The sequence below is a fragment of the Strigops habroptila genome, chromosome 4, assembly GCF_004027225.2.
Source record: "Strigops habroptila isolate Jane chromosome 4, bStrHab1.2.pri, whole genome shotgun sequence".
In the NCBI taxonomy this organism is placed as follows: domain Eukaryota; kingdom Metazoa; phylum Chordata; class Aves; order Psittaciformes; family Psittacidae; genus Strigops; species Strigops habroptila.
Genome location: NC_046358.1, coordinates 14161416 through 14187803, shown reverse-complemented (window position 1 = coordinate 14187803; position 26388 = coordinate 14161416). Strand labels below are relative to the sequence as shown.

Here is a 26388-nt window from a genome sequence, read left to right as displayed (position 1 = left end):
GAACATACACACAGAAACGCGAAGGCATGTGCATGTACAAACTATGTTTTCTTTAGTGGTATGTTACTGTACAGCATTGGGGCAGGGACAACCAACATGATTTCAAGTACAAGGCCACAGCTGTAACTGGCTTGGGGAGTTGCAAGAGCATTGCCAGAAGCTTTCTTGATCGTAAACAGATTCCCAGCAGCAAAGGAAATGCTTCATTTCATTCGATATCCACCAATTCCACCTCAAAGAAAAGTTTTGCATTTGGTGGAATCCTGTTTGCATACATTAAGGAAGCTTAATACCAACCTCACACCCCACCCCCGCTGCAGGCTTCACTCACTGGTGAATGACTTATACCAGTTCCTAAGTTCTAACATTGCGGGATCCCTACGGAATCACAGCTGCTGTCTGATGCGAGCTGTTGTGGGATGTGCAGTCCCAGTTCATGAGGCTGTGCTGCTCATTGCTGTTCCTCAGAAGAGGAGCAGCTGAGTCTCACCTGAGCTGCCTGAGTGCTGTCTCCATTTATGGGGTGTAAGCACTGGTGAGCAGCACCTTCTCCACTGCAGGGCTCCCTACAGGCCTGTTCCTTCCCCACCTGTTAAGCACATGGATTTTCTTTATGCTGTTAACATTCTAAGCCTGCTACAAGTAACAAGTGAATGCTGCCCCTCATATCTGTCTGTAAAGTGCTTTGCTCCACCAAGCATTCCCAAGTTATTCAATGGGTGATCAGCTGTGGAAGGATACTTGGCATCAGGCTGGCCTTTCTTGCCATATGCCCACTCGGGTTCAATTTCCAGCTGAGCCTTCTCTCCTTTACTCATTGTTAAGAGAGCTTCATCCCACTGCAAAACATAAACAGAACAAGCTCAGAACAGCCACATTCCATATGCTCTTCCAGTTTGCTCACAGCGCAGCACCGCACTGTTCTCTCCAACCCTCTAGCCCTCCCCAGCGTGTGCTGTTGGGCAGTTTCATGTTCTGTTTATTCATGCCTTTACGTTGTAATGATGATGCTCGTGACCCGAGGAAGTAACAGGCTCGTTGCTAGGGAAGTATTCCCAGTTTCAGAATGCATTTCCCAACAGACCACCATGCACACAGTACCAAGGGGCTTGTCTCTCTGTGCCCCACATTTCCCCACCATTCTGCTGCATCAATAGAGCAGTGTTTATTTAAGGCTGATGCATAAAGACTGGTTTCATTTCCGTGCTTGTCTCTCTCCGTGACCCACTCGTGCCACCCAAAGCCAATATTCCAAGAGGCACCGTACCAGCATTTCACAACAAACAGCTGCTGCCCATGTCTGATAGCAGCTGAAAGAAGGTACCTGGCACCCACACAGGCACAGAAGCACTATGCCAAAGGACTGAAGAAAAACCCAGGCGACTGCTGTTGCAGTGCTGGCCACAAGCCCAGGGACATTTTCCCTTCCCAGTACACTCCTGTCTTCCAGCAGCAGCATGGAAGATTAGGTTGGGTTTGTTGGTTATTTTTTTTAAAGTCGGGTAAGTACAAGATCCTTCCTGCATCCTCACCTCGTGCAGACACTGATTTCCCCACACAGCAGCAGCTGCTGCCAGAGTTTAGCACCTCATTTGCTTTGCACATAAGCCAGAACCTCCTGGACACACTAAGTTCACACCAGTGACTGTGACTTCAAGTTGTAAGCTAACAGATGGGTGTGCAGAACACTCAATTCTACTGAGTGCTTTTGGTCTACCTAGATACCCCTCCTCACACAGCTTTCACCTGCACTGCTCTGGCACTTAGTGCTGGCTGCAGCAGAGGAGTTGCAGTATCAAAACTGCAACTCATTTCCGTGCACAACAGCAACTAGAGTTTGGAGTTTCAGCATCCAGTTCAGAGTTAAGGGATGAGCTGAACCACCTGTGAAGAGGCCCCGAGGCAAATACAAAACAACACTGAGAAGAAACAATGTTCTGACAGACTAAAGCACACAGAATGAGAAAGGCTGAGAGAGCTGGGGTTGTTCAGCCTGGAAAAGGCTCAGGGGAGACCTTGGAGCAGGTTCCAGTGCCTAAAGAGGCTGACAGCAAATCTGGAGAGGGGCTTTTTACAAGGGCCTGTAGGGAGAGGAAAAGAGGGAATGGCTTTAAACTGACAGAGGGGAGATTTAGATGAGATATTAGGAAGAAGTTCTTCCCTGTGAGGGTGGTGAGGCGCTGGCACAGGTTGCCCAGAGAAGCTGTGACTGCCCCATCCCCAGCAGTGTTCAAGGCCAGGTTGGACGGGGCTTGGAACAACCTGGTCTAGTGGAAGGTGTCCCTGCCTGTGGCAGGGAGATTAGAACTAGATGGTCCCTAAGGTCTCTCTCAACCCAAACCATTCTGTGATTCTATGAATGCATAACAATGATCGATGGAGCCCCAGGAACCTGTAACCTTTTCTGTTGTGCAAAGCACTGCAGGCATGTGCAAGAGGCTGTGCTTGTCCTGAGAACATGTAGTTGTTACACTGCTCCCCACGCACCACTCCGTGAGAGGAGTGACACTGCTGATGGATGAAAGCACCCATGAACAATAAATATGACATCCTGTGGACAGCAGTGCTTTCAACTTGCCTTTTACCTCCACCAGAATCAAGGACAGCAGCTCAAAACATGCAGCCTGATCATAAATCTTGCAGAATGAAAACTTTTGGGATTCTGAGGGAGTCATTAATGTTTTACTTACACCTCTGATTACTTTTCCTACGCCAACTTTGAAACTTAAAGGTTTAGCTGCTTTTTTCTTCTTTGAACCTGAAAGACAGTTTTACATCCATTTGCTTTAACATCACACCAGCACACACTATACTTTGGTCTAAAATTACTGTTACAATCATGCTTTATACAAATATCTCATAATAATACTATTTTTAGCCCACTATCAGATTTTTAGGGGAAAATTTAGTGCTGTGCACTAAAAACATTATTAAATGTTGACGTTGCACCAAGAGCTAAAGTTGTTGAGCATCCTTCAGATACTGATCCAGTGAACCTCAAAGACTCAATTCTGAATTCCTGAAATTGATGATACAAGTCATAAACACATTAATGACGCAAAAAAGTCTATAGGGAATGCACACCATCATACAACATGCGCAATGACTCAGTGTTCCAGTGACAGCCCTGCTGTTCCACTCAGTGTTGGATACCACTGCTGGAAAAGCACTTCTAGTATTGCAGAATTTCATATCCCTTAATCCTCTGATGTACAAACTGTTACAAAAATACCAGCAGACTTCTCCGCAGATTACTTCAAATCACCGTACTATTTCAAATCACTTTTCTTACAGTGCCTCTATGTTTAAGGGTTTATTACAGGAGTACACCACGATGTGGCTGTTTAGAGAAGGTAACTACACTGCTGGTGCTCAAGTTCCATAGGTAAGGGAAGTTCCCTAAGCAGGAACCATCTTTCCTCTGATTGTATCTGTGCATTTCACATTATCTGTGGCCTGGAGAATGCCAAGTGTGAGGTCTGGCAAGATGCAGCAGTGTCACTTGACACCAGCCAGTCCCAAAATACTGCCCTGCATTGCCTCATGGAAAATCAGGAGTGGCTCCAGGGACACCCCCACTCAGCTCAACAGGACGATGGTAAAAGCAGCTCGTCAGGACTCTCACCATGCACCTTTTTGCCTTCCAGAAGCAAATACCTGCCCAAAGTTGCTTAATGACTAATTTCCTCTGCATGCATTTACCACAAAAGCCAAACAGTGTGTATATATATATGTGTATATATATGACCTTACTTGTTTGAATATTGGTATCGAAGACTGTTCCATCCTGTAGCTTTCCTGTATACCAGCAGTGAACAGTGTCTCCTTTCTTTGGAAAATTGGTTTTATCACCCTTCTTTAAAATTGATTTTGTATACTTTGGCGGCCCCTAGGTTTATAAAAACAGAGTTATGACTGCTGCATTACCTAGGCTCAGACCAACCACACTCAAGACTGAACCACCACTTAGTTGATGCATCAAATGAACATATGCAATGTTAGCAAATGGCATGTTCTATTGTGGGGCTGTAATATTTGGGGAAAAATATAGCAGCATTGGCACAGTTTTCAGCAAAGACTGAAGCTCTGGGAGACATGCACATCTGGGAGAAGGGCCCATTGCTAATTCAAGCCACGGAAGGTTTATAAGGCTAAGGTATGGTACAAACACCAGACTTCTTGCTGTAACCAGGTTTTTGAAGACCTGGATGATTTGGCTGCCCCACGCGATCCCCCAAGCAACACAAGGCAGGGGAGCCGCACCGACCTCTTCCACGGCCTCTTCAGGCTTCACTGCTTTCCCCTTGGCCTCCTCCGCCTTAGTGGGCTTTGCCTTCTCCGTCGTCTTCTCCGCGCCGTCCGTGCCCTTGAACCGCTGGAAGGGAGGAAGAGGGGCGGCAGCCGTCACCCACCGCCCGAGTCCCGGCACCCAGCCCCGCCGCCCCGGCCCCGTACCTGCGTGTGGAAAAGCTGCGTGTAGGCCGCGATGAGCTGCTCCTTATTCGCCGTCTTCGCCACGTTCTTCACCTGCCCCAGCAGTTTGTGCTCCGCCAGGAACTGCAAGACACGCCGGTGAGCAGCGGAGAGACATCCCTACACACACACATATACACCCCAACCCCAACCCCTTCCCCGCCCTTACCGCCTGGGCTGCATGCTCCTGAAGGAACTTGATGATATCCTTCTTCGGCAGCGCCTCACTCCGCAGCTCCTCAGCGCTCCAGGGCTGCGCCGGACCCGCCGTCGCCGCCGCCATTTTCCCGCCCGCCACCGCCTCCTCCTCACGCACCGCCCAACCTTCCCGTCACCCCCGCGGGAGCGGCCGCACGGACGGGAGGCGGGGCGGGAGGAACCTTAACCCCGGGTTCGCCGCCCTCTATCCCGCCTTCTTGTCCCTCTGGTGGCTCTCGAGGGGTTTTCAAGCGGCTGCGCTGAGAAGATGGCGGGTGTTGTACCTCGGTGTGCGTTACCTCAGAGCAGGCGGGAGCCGCGCCGCGCGGCGGCGCCCTGAAGGAGGATGAGCAGCGGGCGGCAGTGCACTTTACCTCAGGCGTGGTGGGCTGGGGGCGGGAAGGCGCCGGAGAAGAACAGCAAGAAGGAAGAGGAGGAAGTAGCAGACGATGACCTGCTGTTGGCGGCGGCAGCGGAGGCGGACCCGAGCCCCGTGGCGGGTTTCTGCGCGGCCGCGGGGTCCATTTGGATCTACCCCACCAACTACCCGGAGCGCGGCTACCAGGTGCGCATGGCCCGCGCCGCCTTGCTGGGGAACACGCTGGTCTGTCTGCCCACCGGGCTGGGTAAGACCTTCGTGGCCGCCGTCGTCATGTACAACTTCTACCGCTGGTTCCCCTCCGGCAAGGTGCTGTTCCTCGCGCCCACCAAGCCGTTGGTGGCTCAGCAGATGGAGGCCTGCGCCCGCGTTATGGGTATCCCGGCCCGGCACATGGCCGAAATGACAGGTACGGCGGCAGCAGGGACCGCACCGGCAGTGCTCCTGAGAGCTTCGTCCTCGGAGGGGCCCCAGATATCGAGACTGCTTAGTTTAAAGGCAAGGGCAAGCAGCGTGAAAAGCCCCAGTGGAGGAAAACAGGCTTTTTTTTTTTTTTAGGCCAAGAAGATTTTTAAGGCGTTAACTTTAGGTTTTGCAACAGTTAAAGCCCCAGGACACTGTTGTAAGGATGACGAAGTGTTGGAACGTGTTTTCTGGAGCTCTGATGCGCAGCCTTGTGGTTCATAGTGCTTTGTACAGAGGTGTAAATGTCTGCACAGAAAATATGCTCTCTATGAAACTTAAGCCAAAGAAGAATTACTTTTTTTTTCCTTAAAAAAAGTTTTTGCAACCCCCATGCACTGCAGCTTGTTGCTTAGTGAAGTAATCACCTTAATGACTGAATCCATAACCTCTTTTTAAGTGCAAACCTTCCTTAAAGGTGGTGTAGATACGGCATAGGGCTGCAGGCGGCTGTGGGGCATCATGAGCTTCCTAGCCTTGTTTTCTGTAGTTCTGGATTTAGTGCTTTAATGAAAAAAAAAAAAAAAAAAAAAAAAATATTCCAAGTCCTTGTATTCATCTTTTTTTTTTTTTTTCCTGAAAATGGGAATAGCATTAAGGTGCATGGCATTTTAAAAAGCCCTCATTTCCCAAAGCTGACATATCTGCCAGCCTTGTTGGCCTTCTGCTGTCTTCTCAGGCCATGGCTTCTTCTCAGCAGAACTGTTTGCTAATGTTATTTCTGTAATTTCCAGGAGGAACCCAGGCTCTCAGTCGGAGGGACCTTTGGAGTGCCAAGAGAGTCTTTTTCCTTACGCCTCAAATAATGGTGAATGATCTTTCTCGTGGGACATGTCCTGCTATAGAGATTAAATGCTTGGTTATTGATGAAGCCCACAAAGCCCTCGGAAATCATGCCTACTGTCAGGTAATGCAGGTTTTTAGTGCTTGTCTAACTTTGCATGCTGGAAAATTTTGTGTTTGCCAGCATTGCAATTTTCTTATATCGTTTTTCAGAACTATGGCAATTTCATTTTGAAAGAATTTATAGGTTATTTTGCTTCAAAATGCTATATAAAAATATTTTCTTAAAATACTTCATTGTTATGTGAATCACCCTGTAATACAGAGCCAAGACTTTTATTTATTAGCTTTTGTGCTGTCTTGGCTATAGGCAAGAACAACCTTCTGTCCCCCCTTGTCAGTCCCCATGGCTGTGAAGTTGGCAGGCTTTGTTCTCTGCTTTTGTATGATTTTCAGCAGAACTATCAGCTCAAATTGAACTCCTCCTTAGTCTCTGTTCACTTCTTCTCTGTATCTTTTAGGCTGTGTTGCATTATTTGTAACTCTTTGGGTTTTCTGCTCCCTGTGCCACAGCCGGTGGCTGGTCATGGGGCACAGTGTTCCCTGGTGGCACCGGCAGAGTTCAGCTCTATGGGAACATGGAATAGGAAGGCAATCTTGTTTTGAATGCTCAACAGCTGTTGTACTTGTCCCAGTTTTGGTCTTGGGGAGAGTTATAGAACAAGAACATGGGAAGTCTAAGGACTATTTAACCATTTTCCCAACTGTTGATGCAGCGTTTTCAAGTGAGACTCTGGTTGGTTGGCATGGTGGTTGTCATCCAGTCTCTATTCGGATTTCCTGAAACTAATCATCCGCTATTTACTTTTTTTAGAGTGGATCTTCAGGCTTACTTTTGGCAGCCCTCTTGAATCAGCATGCTGTTAATCTTTTTGTGAAACAAGTGAAAAATAATTTCATAACTTACCAAGGTTGTTCTGCTGAATGGGATGGGGGTAACACTTCATCAAGATTAAGTGTTCTTGGATAAAGTAGTTATAAACTGAACACTTTCTGCTTCCTATTTGACTTTAGATATACTCTGTTTAGAATATTTTGTTAAGCTTTTTCTACTTTGTGGGTATTTTCATTGGTATAGTTTGTATAGGCAAATAATCTCTTTTAAGGATATTGACAGCAACTTTCCCTTTCTTAGGTTGTAAGGGAACTAAGCAAATACACAAATCAGTTTCGGATCTTGGCCCTAAGCGCCACACCAGGCAGTGACACAAAGGTGAGTCAGATCTACTTGCATCGTTGAAATAGTAAAGTTTCAGCAGAAGCTGTGTCTAATACCAGTTTGGTATTAAACTGAGGGATGTGGAAGTCTGTTAGAATTCCACATAAAAACTGAATCTCTTTACAATCCATTAGTTGTTAAGAGTTTGCCTTTTCATACTATAGACTTCATTTATTTCCTGACCTTTCTAAAAGGAAATAATACCTTTTTGAGAATACAGACCTACTTGAACCAAAAGAACATACTCTCAATGCAAAATGGCTTTCATATTCTGTTTGGTGTGGTATATTGGGTAAATATGTGTAAGGTTTAGGTTTTCAGTCAAAGGCAGATGGACATCCAAACTGAGTTTAAGCTCCTAGATCCAGGTTACTTCTCATCAGGTGTTTTATGATGCACCTGAAGCCAAAGGGAGAGTTCTGTCCCTCCAGCCCTCATGCCATAGCATGCTTTTTGCATTTGTGAACTTGCCATATTGGCTCTTTGTGTACTGTTTGAGATCTTTAAGTGGACAGTCTTTCAGTTTTCGATCTGTAGGTAGTAGCTACTTTTTCCTTACAGTTATATTCAAGGCCTGCTAAAATATGGCAGTAGTTACTTTCCTGCAATACTAACATGCGTTGTTGGAGTGTTTAGCAAATATGGTCTTTTTTTTTTTGTGGCTTCCCAAACAGGCCGTGCAGCAAGTTATTTCCAACTTACTCATTGCTCAGATAGAGCTTTGTGCTGAAGATTCTCCAGAGATTCAGCCTTATTCTCATGAGCGGCAAGTTGAGAAAATTGTTGTTCCGCTTGGTGAAGAATTGGTAGGAATTCAGAATGCTTACATCCGGGTGAGTTGTTGCACTACTTTTGTTGTTAAATGGACAGTGCCTCTAAATATATAATCTCCCTTCCTATTTTAACATCTCTGTTTAGACTAACAATAACTTTTAAAGGTAATATTTTCTTAGGCAATTAACTTCACCTTTGACCATGGTTTCAACTACAGCAGCTGCTGTTTCACTTTCTACCACTGATACCTGTTACCTTGCAATAACTTAAAAAGCTCTGGTGGAGAACTTGCAGTAAAATTAGCTTTCACATCCTCTTTCAGGACTCCTTTCAAAATTGAAATGAGACCTAAACAAGGGGTTTATCAATTTAGGTGAGTTTAGTAGGATTAAGATTTTGAGAGTGGCCATGCTTGTGTGGTCCAGGTTATTACCAGCCTCATGCAAACTGTGTATTGACTGAAGCATTTTCTCTGATTAAGAATATTCTTTAGACCTTTAATTCATCCGTAAGGGTACTTAGTTCTCCTGGATTTTTTGTTTGCTTGTTTTGGGCTTGGGTTTTTATTTATTTTTCTCTTGAGATTATTTTTTTTCTTTTTTACCAGTAGGTAATGTCCAGCTGTTGGACAGATTAGCAGGGGCTAGAACTGTTAGCCAGTCGATGATGACTTAATGGTCTGTGTCATCTTGGTAAGGTACCAGTAGACAAATGGTGTTACATAAGATACCGCTTCGAAAAGTTCAAAATGTATGTTCTTATTCTTTTTGTTAGAAACATTTGAAAAAAAAAAAAAGTAGGATTAAGTTAGTATCAGACAGTGACCTTAGAGTATGCTTTTGGTTAAAGTTAAATGATTTTGGTGTAGTTTGTGAAGACCATTGGAAGGCAAACTTGTTCATTCATTTTCTGGATTGAATTAGTTCAGCTGTTTTTAAACCAGTAATCCGAGGGTGTATTTAAATGAGGAAGTTCCACTGATAAGATAGCGAGAGCTTTTATTACTATAGGTGCCTCTGAATGCTTGTACTGAGTGCAGGGATTTCATTTGAGGTATTTTGCTTGAGATTTACACTGAAATAACAGGTAGGTTTGGCTAAGCTGGTGTAATTGGGGAGTATAGACAGATGCTGACTAAATTGTCACTGCGGCTTCAGTGGTTTCTATTTCCTTCTTAGATCTGGTATTTGCATTCGTATTGCTACTGCTTTACTTAGAAAACATGACTTGTGACAGCACAGAGGGCATCAAAAGATGGTGCCCCAGCCTTTTCCAGTTTTTGGGGGTAAGCGAAGCCTTAGTTTTAGAGACCTCAGCACTATCCAAAGTGGCTCCTATACCTCACTTTCAGCAGAGGTGTTTCTGTAGTTGTGCAGTTCCCTGCAGCATAGTGATGGACCTGAGCCATGCCCTGAACTTAAGTTACAGATGCATCAAGTACGTCTTTCATTATCCTTGTCCCCTGCCAAAAGAATTGGCTGTGTGAAGCATATTTTGAATGGCATCAGGATCTGGGAGGAATCTCAAATACGTACATCACTCTTTAAGTACTGCTTCTCTTCTATGTGATTCTGAAACCAGTCCTACCCCAGTCCATGCTGCAGTAAGGACTGTGGGAGGCTGTGCTTGATGCTTGACAAAAATGGGGTTGCAGATGGCTTGTGCAATGAGAAGCAAGTTTGCTAGCAGACCTGCTGGCTGCAGCATGTAGATGCATAGCTCCAGCTGCCCATCTTTATTTCAAAGAATGTATGGGGGTTTTAAAGTTAGTTACTTTTGGGTGGGGTCTTAGAGTGACCATTTCAAATTTGGGGCTGAAATGGCTTTTGTAAAATCAGAGTAGCAATTTGTGACTGCTGCTATTCAAAGGAAAGACGTATACTTGTGTGTCTGTTACAGAAATGAAAGGCAGGTACGCTCTGCACAATAAGATCATTATCTTTAATTTTGACAAACAGTAACAGTAAGCAAGATGACATTCCAGTGTAAAAGGAGGACAATGTAAAACTACACAATGCAACAATGCTGGAAAAAACATGTTTATATTTGTGTACATACAATAAGCAAGGCCCTGAGTATCACAATAGCTGGAATAAACTTTTTAGGCACTAAGCTTGTTTGAAAAATACACAGTATGCAGGACAACATTTATCTCTTAAGGCTATATCATTTAATCTTCCAAAAAAAATGGTGAATTCTGTTTTATTATCGCCTTTGAATGGTGGAAATCTAATAACTTCAAATTAAAAATGACAATCCAGTAATTAATGGCTTACAAAGTAGAGCCACAGGTGGGTAACAAGGCCTATACTGAGAACAGGAGTTAGGTAATTATGCTTGACATGATGTTTTCAAACTTTCTAAAATGTAGTTTTTGAGTAATAGTAATGTTTCCCTGGCAGTCACTGGATTAACTGTTAAGTAAACTTTATTGCGTGTCAGTTAGAAACTGCAATTCATCGTGCCCGTGCTTGTGAGGGCCGGTTACAGAAGCTGGTACAATGTTCCATAGCCATAAAGTGTATCTTCAAACTTGAGATTAATTGGTTCTTTATCAGCAGCAGAAGCCATCTAACATAAGTCAAAATAAATACTATCTTGGAACTCACAGTTTTACATAAAACAACATTGAACACTTTGCTGCAGTTAGGATATCGGCACATTCAGATAAATACCTTATTTTGATATTTGAGGAACAAGAATGTTTCTATAACATACCCACAAGTAGCTGACTCAAAGCAGTATTTAGGTGAAGATTGACTATGGAAAGAGACATAAAATGCAGCAAACGCTTTTTGCAGTAGATGCTTAAAATGTAAACTATGCACAGCCTGGTACTGTATGGTGAGAGGTGATTCAACTACTTCCAATAACTATTTGACATTTGTTGTGCCAAAGCATTAAAATGATTTCTCTAACTGGCAAAAGCAATCAAATTGCAGAAACTCTTTAATTTGCCATAAAAGCATGTCAAAAGTGAAAATTGTTTTGATTTACTCTTATAAAAATCTTTGTGGGGGCCGAAGGCAAAACAAAACCTGTTCTTTAATGCCTCCCTGGGCTCTCTACACAACTCAGTTTTAAAAAAGTTTTAAAAAACTTCTTCTTGTTTCTGTTAAGTTGTTAGCTTTCACATCAATACTGTCTGGAATTTCCAACACTCTGAGGAAATGTTAAAAATAAATAAAAAGCTAACAGGAAATAAGATAGTGAAAACGAAGTCTGATTTTTTTTTTTTTTTTTTCTTTTTTTTTTTCTTTTTTTTTTTTTTTTTAATATTTTCCCCCCTCCCCCAGCTATGATCTTGGACAAACTGAGACGGATAAAAGACATAACAGATACCTTCATCGCCTCATTCTTAAGAAAGAAATACTTTGGCATGCATTTAAGTTGACACATCAGACAAAGTGGTTCCTAGTTGTGGCTGCAACTGGCACAGCATTTGTGCTGTCACCTGACAGACCAGATTTGAGAGCTTTCTGGTTGGAATAAGAAAGGTCCCAAACCCACAGGGTTTTTCTGTGATTTCCCCCTCTCTCCTCCTCCCCTCCAATCAGTTTAACATGCAGTTGATTTGTAGCCATACAAGTGTTTGTGCTGGGCTAGTGCAGGGTATCTGGGCAGTCAGGGGTAGCAGACCTTCAGAAGAAGGTGGTGAGGATTGCTTTTTTTTCAAATCTTTTTCTCTCCCCACATAAACTTTCAGTTTGTTTGCATTAAAACTAAGGCTTTTCTCTCTCTTCATCCCACTCCATGCAATCCCTTCTCCTTGTCTCCCTGAGGACTCTGTGGGCAGCAACCACTGGAAGGAATCTTGGTCAGGCTTTTAGGGGTGCTCAGCCAGGGCCAGCCAGCACTCTCTCATCCCACTGCTCTGCCAGTGGGCTTAGGTTAAGCATAAAGCCAGTTTTGTGCAGCAGAGTGCCTTGTGGAACCAGGAGGCTTAAAGTTGTTGAGACCTTCCCCAGAAGTACTACATAAATCCATTTTGTTTGCCAATTAACTCTACTGTAAGCTGGCAGACACTGGCTCTGGTTGCTGTTTTGTATGTTGTAACTGAGGAACAGAAAAGGTCTGTTCAAAGCCTAAATTGTGTAATCAACAAATAATGCTGATGCTACACTTTTTTTTTTTTTAAATATAAAAAGATGTTTACTTTTGTGAATTGTGAAGATTATGCTCTACCATCATATCTGCAAGAGGAGACATTAAGAAAGGTTTTCTGAGAGCAACACTATTTGCTACCCCGATTCTAAAGAGCAGAAGGTGCTCTGTAACTGTAGTAAACAACAAAGCACAAATGCTGCTTTCAGACCTTCTGATGTGTGTAGGATTACGTGAGCTTGTCTCTCAATCACAGCGTGCTAGACTAGCAGTTGTCTCCTTGAAGAATTACCATATGGATGAAGGGTAAAAGAAACAAGCTATGACACAAAAAATTTAGCTATCAAGAGGAAAAAAGTCTCACAGTGAGGTGGTCAAATACTCGAACAGGGCCCAGTGGGTTTACGGGCTGCTTGTCCCTGAAGATGCTCAAAATCCATCTGTGAGGCCCTGAGCAGCCTGCTGGCCTCTCTTCAGCAGAGGACTGGATCAGGTCACTGACAGAGACTGGGAATTTTTTTTCTGTGATTCTATGAACTATTGTGTCATTTATAACATTAATAGCATGGAACTGCCAAAAGAGCGCAAAAAGTACTGAACTAATTACTATCTTCAGCTGCAGTGTTTTAACATTCAGCAAAATTGCAAGAAGAAAGTGTTCAGAATACTGAAGAGTTAAGAATAACCACTTTCTATTTAGGAATGCCAGATGTAGTAGTGGGATTACTCTGAGTGAGTGATTAAGGTAACCTGTAACCTTTGCTATCAAAACTTTAACAAGCATTAGGTCTATTCTGCTACCTCAGTCTCTTCTCAAGGTTAAAAGTACTTTGGTTGAATGCTTTTTGAGGTAAGCATTAAGAACCTCTGCTCCACAGATGAAGACATTAAAAGCAGTCAGCACTGACCTACTCTTACTGCTTGGTTTAATCCCAGTGGTCTAAACCTGGTAGTTCTCTTCTGAAATGAAGACCTGAATGCTCTTTTTCCAAAGCAGAGCCTGCACATGTGAGCTGGTTTTCACGTGTGTCGCATGGGCAGCCCCAGCAGGGTCTGTGCAGCTGGTGCAAAACCAGATGCCCAGAGCAGGCCAAGGGCTCCCCAGGACTGTCCCAAGCCACAAGCAGTCTAGGGATACTAGAAATGGATAAGGAGAGAGGTCTCTGTCTCCCTTATCTTGCAAAGAAAAAAAAAAAGATAGGTGAACTAGCTTCTAAAGTGCTACAAATCTCAATAAAAATAGTGTAAAAACTGTAAAAGCAGACATAGGAAAGTGTGTGTATTTTGGGTGTTACCTCTGTTGAATTTTCAGGTTGGAGTGATTGCCTAGCTAACCTGGCTAAAAACCACATTATAAAATATTCGAGGGTCTGACAATTAGTCTTGTGTGATTCACCTGTAAGATTCTGCCAGTAAATCAGAGCTGATCCTTGTGACTGACAAGCATCAGGAATGGGAGGCTATGGTCTCTGAAGGAACCATATCTCATTGTGCCGATTGGCAGCAGCTGGATTTGTGTATCCTGCAATGATGAATGTATCCTGCAAACACAACTCGGGGCTCTCCAGAATTTCCGCCAGCAGGTTTATTTCTCTCATTATAGAGTCTTCATTGGTGATTCCTCTGAAGCTCCTGTAACAGTCAACTTGATATCAAGTTCTTTTTAAAATCCACAGTTTTTTCCAGAGTATAGGAATGTCTGTTCTAAATTAGTCATGTTTCAGAAACGATACTACCTGGCTCTGACTGATCTTGAACAGCAAACAGCTTTTTCTTAAAATTTCAGTGATACGTCAGATGCTTTGTTCCCAGTTACACAGAGTAGTCTGTGTTTTGAGATGCTGTTATAGCTCACGTTTACAGATACATCGTTTTACCAAGTAAGCTGGTAACCATTAATTCCTGAATATCCTTGTTTCATAAAGCAGGCAGCTTTTAACAATTACTGCAAGCCAAGTTTTACTGTTTGTTGGCTTTTAGAACTCGACTGAGAAGATGTAACATGCCCAAATTGAAAACTGCATCTCTTTACTGATTTTACTAGAACAAAATTAAAATGTTTCTTACCTGCTATAAACAATAGTAGAAGGCCATTCTTCAATGATTATGTCAGAGTCAAAAGGATGAGGTGGCTCGTCCTGCAGCAGTTCGGGCAGGTAGTACGCTACTGTCACTGACTGTCTCATCTCGGATTGAGATTCGTTTGTATGGACTATGGTCACAATGGGTATTGTTATCCCCAAGTATAGTCCTGAGGACACAGACAGGAATTCAGTAGGATATTTTAGAAAATGGAGTTGTGTATTCTAACTTGGAGCTAGCATTTTATTTTGCTTTGTAGTTTGTGTGTGTGTATGTGTGTGTATATCTATATGTAAAAAACCTACATGTGCAAATATGTGTGCCTGTGTGTATAAAACGTAGTATTTTGTGAGCTCTCCTGTCTTCGTGTAAGGCAGGGAGTTTGACTTGTTTCTCCCTCAGGAGAGGGTTGTGTTTATCTCGTAAACTGACCTTGTGTTGCATTTTAAATATTTAGGAACAAAGAACAATATAGGAAGCAAGATAAGGGGGCTGCATTGTGAATTCATTTAGGATTTGCTGTTGCCAAAAATGTTGCTGTATTTTTGCAAAGCTCTAGGAAAAGGTTGACTGTTTTGACTGGCAGGTAGCAGTGATGACCAGGAGTGGGAACTTTGCTTCTGGACGCAGTTTGAAAACAAAACTGCAGTGTTCTGTTTCCAAAATTACTTTTAAATCATGTTAAAGTGTTAAAAGAATGGGGAGAGTGGGGAAAAGCTTTTGTGATCAGTATTTCTGGTTTCTTGGAAAGAAAATGAAGGGTTGACTTGATTACAGCACATGTACTACTACTACAGAACAAAACACTCTGCGTTGCAAAACTTCTGAATCAACTGGAGAATGGGGGGAATAAAAAAGTGATGTCTGGAAGCTGAAACCAGATTAAAACAGATTGGAAGCTCGGTGCACATCTGTCATGCAGGCGGAAGCTATCAAGGACATGGTGGACTTGCTATTGTTTTGAAGTACTTGAGTTAAAACCGGGTTATCTTTCTGGAAAACAGGCTTCAACCACATGCTTTTTTGGTGTCCACTCAGACATGCACAATTGGAGAATCATAAAGTAAAATCAAGGATGCAAAATACTATGGTCTGTTTTGGCTTACGCTCTGAATATGTTCTTAGAATAGGCGATTTCAGCACTGCTATGAAAACTAAACCACTGAAATTCCATAGCTACCAGCCTATAGAAATAGCGACAACTCCCAGGCAGTTGTGGTGGTGACATTGCCCTAGAAACGGGTGGTTTCCCACAGATGTTTGCTTCTCACCTGTACGCAGAGGGAACAGACCTTTGGCTCAGACTCTGCTGCAGAGGCTGTTCCAGGGAACTGTCCCAAATGGCAGGGTGGGGTATTTGGAAAAAGCAAATAAGAGTCTCCGCAATTAGGAGGAGGCAGTGCATAAACATAATGTTTCAACATTAATGTGGAATTGTGGTACTAATTACCTGAGGAGTTCTGCTCACAAATGTATCTCATAAGCTTCATGAATCCAAGGCATATGCTCTGTTCATACTGTTTCTCTTTCATTTTTATACAAGCCCATTTGGCTTTTCCATACTGACGTTTTTCATAAAGCAGATCACCAAGCTGCAAACACAGCAAGATAAGAATTTTTATTTGAAGTTAATAATCTAATTTAGATTATTTGAAGTTAATAATCTAAACCCCTGAGCAAACAAGTAAAAAAGTCAACCAGTATTTCAGTGCTTTACTTACAGCATCAAGATGTCCACTTCTCTAGGTGTATGACCAGCATGAGGAATGATTCTAAGTCTCTGCCAGCCTCTACCTTAAGTGCATACAGTTTAACACTTAGTTCACATGCGCTTCATTTCAAGCTACAAGCTGGCATAAGTGAATATCCAAAACCAATGCAGTGTGTGTCTCTTACAAGAGTAACTGCATCTCTTTTCAACTGCCAGTGAAATGATCTTAAAAGGAAGATGTGAATTTTAGGCTTTTCTCATACAAATTGAGAAGGGATGTACTGCTGATCTTGGTCCAGAACTCATTTCAACAGACTTCTAGGCAGTTCTCCTTTAAAATAAGGAACTGTCATCTTTTGGACTTGCAGTATAGTCCTGCATGAATTTAGTTGCAACAGTCAGGAGTCCCAAACTGTTTAGATGAAATACACTCAATCAAATAGAGATATTTATAAATTTGAATTGTACAGATTTATTTAAAATAAATGTGGCAAGAAAATTTGATACATGGTTAGTAAAGGTTTTCTTGGTTTGTCATGTATTTAAGGTTAGACACTTGTTTGTGTACTTCCTGAGCTGTAAAAAGTTTGCTGGGCACCAATTCCTGTTTTCATTAGAGGATAAGATTGTTTTGGTAAAATGGGTTTACAAATTGCTGCTTTGTTTGATAATGACCCATGATGCAAAAGTACATGCTTGGTTTTAAATTCAGATATTTATCTCTTTCAAGTACTGTTTGCTAACGTTTTATTAACACGAATGTGTAAAGAAGCAAATGCATTGATTTAAGTGAAGGAAACAGGCATATCAAAATACGAGGTGTCTTTTGGTTCAATTATTTATAAAATGTCACAAATACTGTAATTCCTGGCCATCTTCTGACTTTCATGAGAGTTAGAATGCTTTGCACTTACGATGTTAAACATCCTAAATGGTTAAAGCAACTTTATAAAGAAACATACTTTTGGAAGCTAGATATGCATACTGAAAACACTGTCAAAACCTCCGCTGGGGATGGAAGCAGTACCTTTTCTTTGCGCTGGATCAGAGTAAATGGGATAGTCTGTCTCTCCTGGGGATTGTTATTTCTAGTCAGCTGCTGAATTGGCTCTGCCATTTCTGCAACAAAATAACGTATTTCTGATTTTAGTCATGAAGCTGGAGAAATAAGGATGAAATGCATTTCATTCTTTCTCTTAGCTAAACTTCAGGGGACTTTGTAACAATTTCAGTTTGCTCTTCAATATTAGTAGGAAAGGTTAACTGACTTCTGTCTGTACTGTTAGGAACAGATTTAGTCTCCCACCCCTCATTTATTGCAATTATACAGGCATCCGTGGAAAGCTTTTGGCAGTGACTGGTTTTCTGGCTCTGTGCAGATGATGCTGCCCATTCCAGCAACTCTTTCAGTATTGGATTCATGTGTATCCCCATGAGGAAGTAAATTGAGTTGGCTGCTCTTGTTCACAGGTTCAAAGAAATACTACTGTGGAAAGTTTGCATTTCCAAATGGTATTTTATGCCCATTTTACTTCAGCATTTGGTATTACGCACATTTCAGTACTACTTATCTGGTGTTACTTCAGTGGAGGGCCACCCAGCTGCTTAGGGCAGGATGAAGCACAGAAAGGGCTGGGAGAACCTGATGTGCTCACACTGGAGGGGATTGAAGTGCAGAAACTGTAGATGGGGGAGGGGAAATGTGTCCTGTTAAAATTCCTCAATGTATACTTCACTGAAGAACTGTATCTTAAGAAGATATGTGAATGTTTAACAAAAAAATTAGAACATAGATTTGCGTTAAGACAATTGCTTTTTGTTGCATATTAGTTTTATGCCTATGTGCTGGTACATTAGATGAAAGGTTTTATTTCTATTTGGAAGGAGCAGAAGACTGTTGACTTAGAATGAATATTAACATTCTAGAAAAATTGAAGCCTAACTTGTATAAAGGTAGGAGTAGAGCAAAACAAGTTTAGTGTTCTTTTTGTCAGGTTCCATTGCACATAACAGAAGAACAGAGCGGTTCAAAGTTCTCAAATAGTCACAGTCACCATAAAGCATTGGTAAAGATGAAATGGGATGCAACAATGTTATTTGGCTCATAGGCGCACTGTTTTGCATGCAGCTTATGCTTGCCATTGCCTGGTGTCTTGCTCCTTGGAACAGGAAGGGCTCAGAGCACAATCTGACATGTATTGTCACCTATGGTCTGAGTGTGCACGTTTTGGTGGTGGATCATTAGATAAAGGAGAGTGTTAATAGTTGGCTGTTACTGAAGAACCCTAAGCACCTGCATGCTCAGTTACCAGTGCTGCGATGGGCTGAAATGTGCCATGACTTTTTGAAGGATTCTCACATTTTATAAGAAATGAAGGAGTGAACCTCTCCCATTCCCAGGTGTAGTGACACTAGCAATCCTCCTGTCTGTAGTAACCATTACATTTCCCAGCCAAGCTCACAGACATTTGTGTACTTTGATAGAGAATGAGAAATTTGAGTCTTTATGTGCGGTGTTTGAAAGTGTGGATGTGAATTTCTGTGATATATAGTGCACGTACATGAGGAGTTTCAACTGAAATAAGAGCTTTTCGCTTGGGTGTTTGAAGTGCCTCAGTATTTTCAGTGGAATAGGCAGGATGTTGCAGGAAGAGAGTCTTGTCCGTCTTTCGGAGAAGAGGAGAATTAAGATGTAGTAGAATTAACCTGGTTGCTCAGTATGTCTGTAGCTGAGCTGGGAATCAAACCTACATCTCCTGGCATCCAGTGCAGGTGTTTTAGCTTTAAGACTATTTGGAATAGTGAAGATCATTTTAATAAAGGGGAGAAAGCTGCACTTTGGTTAATTTTAAACTTTTTGGGTTAAGTCATTGGGAAAGTTTTAAAATGGAAGTAATCATTGACATGTAAAATTGATCTCCTTACAGGCTGAGAGAAAATTGAAAGTAGGTTAGACTTCAGCACTGAATTTTCTACAGAGAACTAGTAAACACTTTAGGATTCTAGGACAATTAACTCTATTTTTATATTCCTTTACCAGTAAGTATGGGGGTGTGTGTTATATTTTTCCTTTCTTCTTCCATATTAATGCATGGGATAGGGGGATTACAACTAATTAAAGTCCTTTCAGGAGTTTTATTCTTCAGTTGGTGAATCCATGTCTATCAGGTACGACAGTGCAACATTTGGATTAGAAATATTTCAACGTGCACAATACTTGAGATTACACTGCCCAAAAGCAAATGAGCTGCTTGGTTTCCATGTACTCTGTCAGTCCAAGCTTGCAAACTTAAATACTGGTGTGACCAAAAAGGCAAGGGGAGTTGTAGCCGTGTAGGTAAAGGCTTGATTTAATTACATTTCAAACTTGTGATGACAGTTGCTACTATGGGTATTATGAAAGAGGCAAATCTTTACAAAGGGATTTATATAGATGAGGCACGCTTGACAAGACACGTTCATCGCAGCAAGGCTGAGCAGTATGTAAATTGTGGCATATCTTAGTTGGTGTCTAATGGGACTTGCTGGGAGTTTGACTGATGTGGGATGTACTTGTCAACTGTGCCCTTAATAATGTACATAATGTACAAAGTTCACACAGAACTTTGTCATTCTAGAGGAGGAGACAGTCTTTGTAATGCGGGGAACCAAAACCTTCATGCTGAAGAGAACTGCTAGAACTGCAACTTGGAGAGGTGCGTGCGAGCCCCACCTTGGCAGCAGGCTTGGGGCTGGGCTTCAGTGGGGTGACCCAGTGGTGGAGACTGCTCCTTCCCTGCACACTGCCTTCAGCCAGCAGATTCTGGCTGCACCCATGAGGTAACCTCAACAGGGGAAGTTCATTGGAACAGGTGGAAAAGCACTTGGAATTCTAATTCAGAGTTTGGTCTGGAGCCTGGGTACTGGACCTCAGAGCATGCTGCTGTGCACACTGAGTATCTTTAGACAGCTTCATGATTTAGCAAGTAGATGGTTTTGATGGGCAGCAATTTCCCTAAGCTTGTTTGTTAATGAATGTTCTTGTATTGAAATTAGAGTTAAGAAATTTAAAACTAACTGCTGTAGCGTGTTTTCTGCCTCTGCTATAGTAGGAGTAGATAAAATGGAGTTTTCAAGCCAAGAAAGTTAGGTTATACCTTTCTGCACCCTTTGTTTTCTTTACCTTTTTGTTGCAAGGTTTGGCATAGGCTGGTCAGTCAATCTGTAGGATTAAGATCCTGTTAGCAGTGATAAATTGCAATGGCAGCCATACAGATACCTGTTGTTCACATCTCCCAAAGTCTTAGATTTTTATTTTTAGAATGCTTGCAGTGTTGCTGTTAACTGTAAAACGTGCTAACAAGCTACAAAGCAAGTCACCTTTTTGAAAGGTATGTTGTTGAATGAAATGGGTGTCAAAGCCTGTGGCAGTGCAGAGCTATTGACTGAGAAGGTTGGCAATGTTCCTATTTTGCAGACTTTACAACTAGACTACAGGAGATACAGCGCTTGAGACCTTAACAACAGGATGTGTTGACTGGCAGTCAGTAATCAGCCAAGTAAAGCTCTTGTATTTTCTTATATCGTGACACCAGCAGCTTGGTTGGGGCACACTAGTCCAGAGAGGCGCCCTGCTCCTGAATGCCAGGAAGAATTTCTACTTTGAAAAGTCATCTCTGTTGCCTCTCTATTCTCTGAGGCTCAAGTACACTACAGCTGACTGGATGCTAAACAGAGATATTAACAGATGACTTGAACTTTGACTGGACCATGTGAACAGCCTAAGGGTTTGCCAGATCATTTTCACTTGAGATGTAGCCAGCTCTTGACATACAGCCCTGGACAGAGGCTGAAGGAAAATCTGTTTAGGTTTTTGTAATGATTGCTTAGCATTACGAAGTAAACCTTTTATAATACAGTAACTGAAATGTGATAAAATACATCCTACTTCTAATATATTTTCTAGATTTGGGAACTTGTTTAATAGATATTGGGAATTTCAATCCCTTATTTCACATATTGGAATACCAGATCATTCTGTGGAAAGGAATCTGGTTTTCTTATACACAAAGCTCCTCTTGAGGAGCAACGTAGTGTCTATCTGTGGATTAAATTGGGAGCTCCTCTCCTTTCCTAGAAGGTGAAGCTGTCAGGCTTGATGCACTGGTTACATGCAAACCCACAGGTGCTGGGGTGTGTATTGAATCTGGTGGGATGGCACCACTGCTGCAGGGCATCCCAAGACCCCTCCTCAGGGGGCAGTGGGAACAGGGCAAGCCAGAGAACCCTGTTCAGACTTTCTTTTAGTACCTGATGGGGTGTTAATTTTCATTGTTAAAACATTAGAAAGAGAAGATGAGGCTTCTAGGTATGACTGAAAAGGAGATTGTACCCTCTTTGCTGTGTTGAGATATAGAAAAAGGTTTTAAGTAACAGTTGTTTCATGGTGGTAGTGTGTAGCACAGTCTGTTGCTCACAGCTTCACTGCTTCCCAGCCTCTGAGAAGGTGAACAGGGGAGATGCTAAATACTGACCCCGACTTCTGTGCAGGACAGTGCAAATGAGTCAAAGTTTCTGAGTGAGCTAAGTTTGCAGTTACTCTCTGCTGCTTGTTATAAGTTATCTGACTGGTTACAGGCTTTTGGATTCTTAAGTTTTTCTTACAATTGAAACCATTTCTGAATTAGATAAGCCTGGGAGGCTTACTGTCAAAAAGCTAGGTCAATCCTTTTACTTGTTTACTCTGCACCGTCTTTCAGTTCAACTGTCTTTAAAGAACTCTGTCATAAAATCATAGATCGAGGTTGGAAGGGATCTCAAGGATCAACTGGTCCAACTAGCTTTTGGAACTAACCTTTTGGAGAGGTACAGGAGATATTCTTAAGAATGCTTTTGCATGTAGTCAATTTAGTAATTAATGCTTTTTCACGTAGTAATTAAATATTAACTTAAGAAGAATGCTTTTGGAGGTAGTCAATTAAATATTTAATTAAGACTGAAATCTCGCATCAGTTCTTTTCAGTATAAATAGGTCAATCCCCTACTACTATATCTCCTTCTCTCAGAAAAGCCTCTCGAATTGCCCTGCGCAAAGCTTTGCTCAGACTTTGTGCCTCGGAAGCGCGCAGAGCTGCGGTGGGATCGTCATCTCCCCCAGCCCTGACCCTTCCCGGGGGGATGGCGCAGCCTCCGGTACCAGCCGCGCCCAGCCGCCCCCCGCTGCCCCCGGCCGTGCCCCACACCTCTCTGGGGACATCAGCAGGATGCCGGCCCCGCGGACAGGCTTCCTCTACGGTGATGGGGGAGTCTGGCAGGGGCTCCGGCACTGCCGCCCGGTGCCCCACGCAGCGCCCGCGCGGGCTCGCACCGAGGAGCGTCTCTCACGGGGCTGGAGGGGGACACCCAGCGGCTGAAGGTCAGGAATCGCCGGGAAGCTTACGGTACCGATCGGTAAACTCAGAAATCCCGCCTCCCTAATACCCCTAAAGTCCCGCCGGCTGCTGCGGGCATAAGCGGTTTAGCCCGGCCCGAGCGCGGCGCGGCCCCGACGGCTCTTACCGCGGGGCACGTCCACCTGGTGCCCCCTGCCCACGCTCTGCCAGTAGCTCAGCAGCCGCTCCTGCTCCTCGTCCTCCATGCGCTCGGCCGCCTCCTCGTCCGGGCTGCTGCCGTTGCTGTGGTACGCCGAGTCGGCGGTCTCCTCCGCCATCCCGTCCAGGTCCTCCAGCGTGATCATCGCTGGGGCCGGCTCCGCGGTGCCCATGCGGCACCCGCCCGTCTCCATCGCGCCGGGCCAGGAGGGAAGTAGAGCCGGGCGAGCTGGGCTGGGCGCACTGCCGCTGCCGCGCCGCCTTATGAAGGGTTCTCCCTGCCCCGGGATTTGAGGGCGGGGGGGCCCCCGCCGAGGGGGGTGATGGACGGAGGGAGGTGCGCTGGCCCCGCACTGCCCTCCTGCGTGGGCTGACAGAGCACGGCACGGCCAGCGCTGCTTTGCCAGGCAGCCTGATGCTCTGTAGCTTCACCCTTGGTGTTGTAGGATCCAAGCAGTGTAGATCTCGAAGAAGTTTGTCTTTCATATGATTTTTCGCTATTAAGTCTCTTTCTTAGCTATTAATCATCTCTTTCTCCGTTTTGCTCTTCGGGTCCTGTTAGTCCTTCTTTATTGTGACTTTCTTTTAATGTTTTCAAGTGAAGCTTGAAAGACAGATTTTTCACTTTGGGAGTGTCTGCGTGGTCATTCCAAACTGGCTTCAGTCAGGAGTGCAAAAGCCATGGGTCATTTCATTATGGAAAGTCCAGCTTTGGAAGTTGCCATTGCTGAGGCAAGCCTGTCTGAGAAACAGGGGCATGAGCAGACCTGTCCTGGGGATGGCTATGACAATTAAAGTAGGATCTGAATTTGAATCAGAACTCTATGTGGAGTCTATGATTCTATCTGTAGTTGTCTTTCATTGCAACTTTAATTTGAAATAAGTGGGCAGGCAGGAAAGAGGAACCTCTGAGGTTTTAGAATTTTAGGATAGTAGGAAAATGTACACTATTGAGATGCTTGCAGGAAGATACCAAGGGTTAGTGATGTGATGCTTAATCTCCCTCCCCTCCACTTTCATTTTCTTTTCTGACCAGTATCTTTTAGCTGAGGTTACCTCACCCCAGGGGCTGATCTTGGTGTGAAAATGAAGTATTAATTGCCTCAGCAGCAAGTTCTGACTGTGCACTTCTGACACTACAGGTTGAAATTCTACCGTTCCTATAAAGTGTTTCTTCTGTCAGCCAAAGCTGACCAGCCAAGGACTGTTGTTTCTTTGAGGAATGGAGGAACAACTGCCAGTGGGAACATCCTGAGAGAAAAGTTCTTTCCTAGCGGATTTAGCACGTGGGTATATTTTACAGAAGAGTGGGATGCACTGGGTGCAGCAAGTGAAGCAGATAGTTCCACTGCAAGGATGTTTGGCCTCTTAGTTGGGGGCAGTGTGTCAGCATCACAGGCTCTTTTCTGATCTGAAATTCACTGAGAAGGCAAATTCTTGCTAAACATTGGAGATAATGCTTTCTTAAGGGTTTGGTTGGGTTATGATTTGATTTCATGGTCAACTATCTAGTGTACAGAATCGCAGGATTCATTGAAAACATACGGAAGCGCTGTATATTCTGGCAGTTACCAGGTTTTCCTCGCAAAGAGAAGTTCCTTGAACTTCTCTTGTGGGGCAGCTACGTGGCTGTGGGTAGGTACCTTGAAGGAAGGCACAATAGGAATCAATCCATGTCACAGGTAATGTCTAATCACATGTTAGTACAGTGCAAACAGTGGCTTCAGTTTTGTGGGTAAGGAATTTTTCATGGAATTTTGGAAGTTAGATTATTACTACCAAGTGAGGGCACCCTGGCTCTGGAAACTGTGGTTCTTGAGGAGAGCTGACTTTTCGAGGCCAACGTGTAGAGGCTCTTCTTCTGCCTGTCCTGCAGAAATAATTCTGGCATTTGCTCACAGAAAACAGCCCCAACTCTTTTGTTCAAGCAGTAATTATGCAAATGAATAGTTGCTTAAATGAAATTATTTCTGTTGAGAGGATTCCTAAGCATTGTTGCTGGAGATGGGGGGAAAAGAACTCAGGAAAAACCAACCACCAGAAAAATTGTCTAAAATCACAGCTGAATTTCTCTATTTGTGAGAAATGCCACTGAGTATTGACTGGCTACCTGTGAGAAAAAGACTGGTGGGAGCTTCAGATCCTGCTTTAAAGATCCACCAGCACAAATTACTGTGCGTGTATTTTATTTACCTTTGGTTTGCAATGTGCTTAGTAATTACAGGCGAGGGGCTATGTTCAGTAGAGTACTGAAGAAGATGTTGCTCTCAGCTCAGATAATAGAGTAACTGATTGTTGCTGGAATTGAACAAAGCCAATTGCTGTTGTAATTTTGTGTGTGACTGCTGGCTAATAAATAGTCGCTCTTGAGATAATACAGTTTTGGTAGTTTGGTATTCTTTATGTTTTCCTGGCAGGTTATATTGCTGAACATAAAAGGAAAAACAAATATTCAGGCTTGCAAATTGAGGATGTGAAACATCCTCAGTAGGATGCTTTCTATGCTGTGGCAAAGTGATGGCATTTCCTGAGTGGCAGATTGGTGTAGAAAGACCACTTCCTTCTTATAACTTTGCAAGCTGAATTAGTTGAAAGGTAAAAAGCGTAGGCCTGCTTTTTCTGTAACTTCTAAGAAATGAGAAATGCTGTAATAGGAGAAAGAGATGCTAGAGGAGGCCAAACTTGTATCTTTTTGTATCTTTTGTATCTGTTTGTATCTATTGTATCATTTTGATGAGTGCCTTGTATCTTCAGTGTGAACAACTCCCTGGGGAGTGTGGAGACTGTGAGGGATGAACAAGTGAATATAATCTTAGCAACAAAACTTTCAAAGGCACCAAGATCATTACTAGGTTGATCAGTATTGGTTTGGGAGAGTTCCAATATCCGCTTAAAACCAGTGTACCCCGCTGTGTCCCTGATACTTTATTTTTGTTATTGGAAAGGTAAGAAAATGTCAGTAGAAAGCTCACACAAAACAGCACTTTCCTCCCTCGTTTAGAGTGAGTTTGTTAAGGATGCCAGTGAGGGACTCTTCATCAGGGACTGTAGCAACAGGACAAGGGGTAATGGGTTTAAACTTAAACAGGGGAAGTTTAGATTAGATGATAGGAAGAAGTTCTTCCCTGTGAGGGTGGTGAGGCACTGGCACAGGTTGCCCAGGGAAGTGGTAAATGCCCCATCCCTGGCAGTGTTCAAGGCCAGGTTGGACGGGGCTTGGAGCAACCTGGTCTGGTGTGAAATGTCCCTGCCCATGGCAGGGGGGTTGGAACTGGGTGATGTTAAGGTCCTTTCCAACCCTAACTATTCTATGATTCTATGACTCTGCAGTTTTACAGGGACAATAACCACAGCTGAGCGCTAGTCATGGCTCCAAATGCCATTCTCTGTTGCCTTCTCTGTCATAAACCCACTTTTTTCTGTTAGTAATTGTCCTCCTTCCCTTCATTGATGTACCATACTATAATTTGAGAGGCTTCATCAAATGTTACAGTAAACTATTCTCCCTCTGTATGTAACTTTTATGTACTCTATGTGCCTGAAAAGTTTCCTTTCAGTCAGGTAAGGGTATCTG

At 43.3% G+C, this 26388-nt stretch overlaps 3 protein-coding genes across 6 annotated transcripts in view; 1 reads left to right on the top strand and 2 right to left on the bottom strand.

Moving 5' to 3' along the window:
* Window positions 1–29: 29 nt before the first annotated feature.
* Window positions 30–5450, bottom strand: FKBP3 (FKBP prolyl isomerase 3). The gene is made up of 7 exons (XM_030484953.1): window positions 4643–5450; window positions 4456–4557; window positions 4268–4375; window positions 3754–3889; window positions 2691–2758; window positions 742–839; window positions 30–263 (listed from the first exon to the last, which is right to left on the bottom strand). The coding sequence occupies exons 1-7, from the start codon at window positions 4754–4756 to the stop codon at window positions 209–211; spliced, it is 681 nt and encodes a 226-aa protein (XP_030340813.1). The 5' UTR covers window positions 4757–5450; the 3' UTR covers window positions 30–208.
* The window catches only part of FANCM (FA complementation group M), a 71201-nt gene continuing 49748 nt past the window's right edge, over window positions 4936–26388 (top strand). For 3 of the 4 annotated variants that reach the window (XR_003991269.1, XR_003991270.1, XM_030484937.1), the window contains exons 1-4: window positions 4936–5459; window positions 6247–6419; window positions 7491–7568; window positions 8249–8407. Coding sequence is in view for 2 of the 4 variants with exons in the window: in XM_030484937.1 (XP_030340797.1) it covers window positions 5018–5459; window positions 6247–6419; window positions 7491–7568; window positions 8249–8407 (852 nt within the window). In the remaining 2 variants the exon portion in view is untranslated. The remainder of the gene's footprint in view (window positions 5460–6246; window positions 6420–7490; window positions 7569–8248; window positions 8408–26388) is intronic. The other variant, XM_030484938.1, reaches the window with a different exon arrangement.
* On the bottom strand, window positions 10254–23039 carry LOC115607540 (heme-binding protein 2-like). Its single transcript, XM_030484951.1, has 5 exons — window positions 22783–23039; window positions 17273–17364; window positions 15985–16126; window positions 14520–14703; window positions 10254–14084 (listed from the first exon to the last, which is right to left on the bottom strand). Exons 1-5 carry the CDS (start codon window positions 23006–23008, stop codon window positions 13913–13915), a joined length of 816 nt encoding a protein of 271 aa, XP_030340811.1. The 5' UTR covers window positions 23009–23039; the 3' UTR covers window positions 10254–13912.